Raw genomic sequence first — 1,459 nt, forward strand, 5'->3', positions numbered from 1 at the left:
ACACAGAAGCATCTGGCCTTCTTAGGACCTGTGAATTTGGCATGTGTGAGTCTGTTTTCTCCACATCTCTCTCATGTGTCCCCACATGTCCCCTCTTGCCCCAGGCACACAGTGTGTACTCAGCACCATTTGGGAGAATGGATCATTTCAGAAATGAAAACAGCTGAGACAGGTTGGCCCATGGGACGCCATAGAGATCAACCTGCTTATAAACATTGACTCGTGAAAGTTCACCCAGCATGGGAGGATGACACAGGTGAAATGTTGTCTTTGAGGGTATTCAGTGTGGCTTCTTTCCCCTTCGATTGCAGGAAGATGCTGAAACTCTGTGGAGAGACAGAGGACAAGCTGGCCCAGGAGCTGATACACTTTGAATTGCAAGTAGAGAGAGATGTGATTGAGCCCCTGTTTCTGCTGGCTGAGGTGAGCCCCAGGGACGCGCCCGGCCTGCTTGAGCAGGGAAGGGCAGAGCAGGAGCCCCCACAGTCGTGCTACTTGCGGCCTTGTTATCGTTTCTGCTCCTCACGCTGCTCCCTGACGTTGTTTTCACCCAACCACATGGTCGGGATTCCCGACTGTGGTGGCCCTTCCAGCTGTTACCTACCGCTCCCCGCCCCCCCACTTCACTGCTGGCATCCTGTGGGTAGAGGTGCACAGCTGGTAGCTTACCTCCCTCCCCACCTGGAGTCCCGACTGCTGGCACCCCACCCTCCCCCATCTCAAGTCTAAAGGGAAGTGCACAGCAGGGGTCTGGGGACCCAGGTCCCAAAGACTCTGTAAGGCCCCCTGCAATTTGTGTCTACATAGGTCCCTTCTCTTTGGACTTTAAAGGTCACTAAATTAAACACTTTATTAAAAAGCAACCTTAATGTCTATGTGACAGTTTTGCAAGCTTCAACCAAGTGACATTGTATTAAGGGAGACAGGAGATGGTTGGGGAACTTTATCTGATGATCTTGAACTCTGGGCCCCTCCCAGACGCCTTTAATTGCTCATACAGATTGAGCATCTGAAATCTGAAAATTCCAAATCCGAAATGCTCTTAAACCTGAAGCGTTTTGAGCACTGAAATGACACCCAAAGGAAATGCTCATTGGAACATTTCAGATTTTGGATTTGGGATGCTCACCTGTTAAATATAATGCAAATATTAACAAAATCTGAAAAAAAAACCTGTGGTCCCAAGCATATTGATAAGGGATACTCAATCAGTAGAAAACCTAACCAGCACCGTCCCCTAGAAGTGTGTGTATTAGTCGGGGCTCTCCAGAGAGACAGAATCCATAGGCTACATGAGAGGGGAGTTATTAGAGGAATTGTCTCGCACGGTCACAGAGGTGCAAAGTCCTGCAGTAGGCCATCTGCAGGCTAGAGAGCTAGAGAAGTAGGTCGTGCCTCAGTCTGGAAGCCTCAGAACCACAGCAGCCCCCAGTCCGAGGCTGAAAGCCAGAGAGCCACC

At 50.0% G+C, this 1,459-nt stretch overlaps 1 protein-coding gene across 1 annotated transcript in view; it reads left to right on the plus strand.

Moving 5' to 3' along the window:
- ARHGAP44 (Rho GTPase activating protein 44) overlaps window positions 1–1,459 on the plus strand; it is a 201,383-nt gene that overhangs the window by 119,151 nt on the left and 80,773 nt on the right. The window contains exon 3 of the mRNA XM_012653930.1: window positions 312–423. Coding sequence (XP_012509384.1) covers window positions 312–423 — 112 coding nt within the window. The remainder of the gene's footprint in view (window positions 1–311; window positions 424–1,459) is intronic.

This window comes from Propithecus coquereli, unplaced genomic scaffold (genome assembly GCF_000956105.1).
Source record: "Propithecus coquereli isolate 6110/MARCELLA unplaced genomic scaffold, Pcoq_1.0 Scaffold435, whole genome shotgun sequence".
Classification (NCBI taxonomy): domain Eukaryota; kingdom Metazoa; phylum Chordata; class Mammalia; order Primates; family Indriidae; genus Propithecus; species Propithecus coquereli.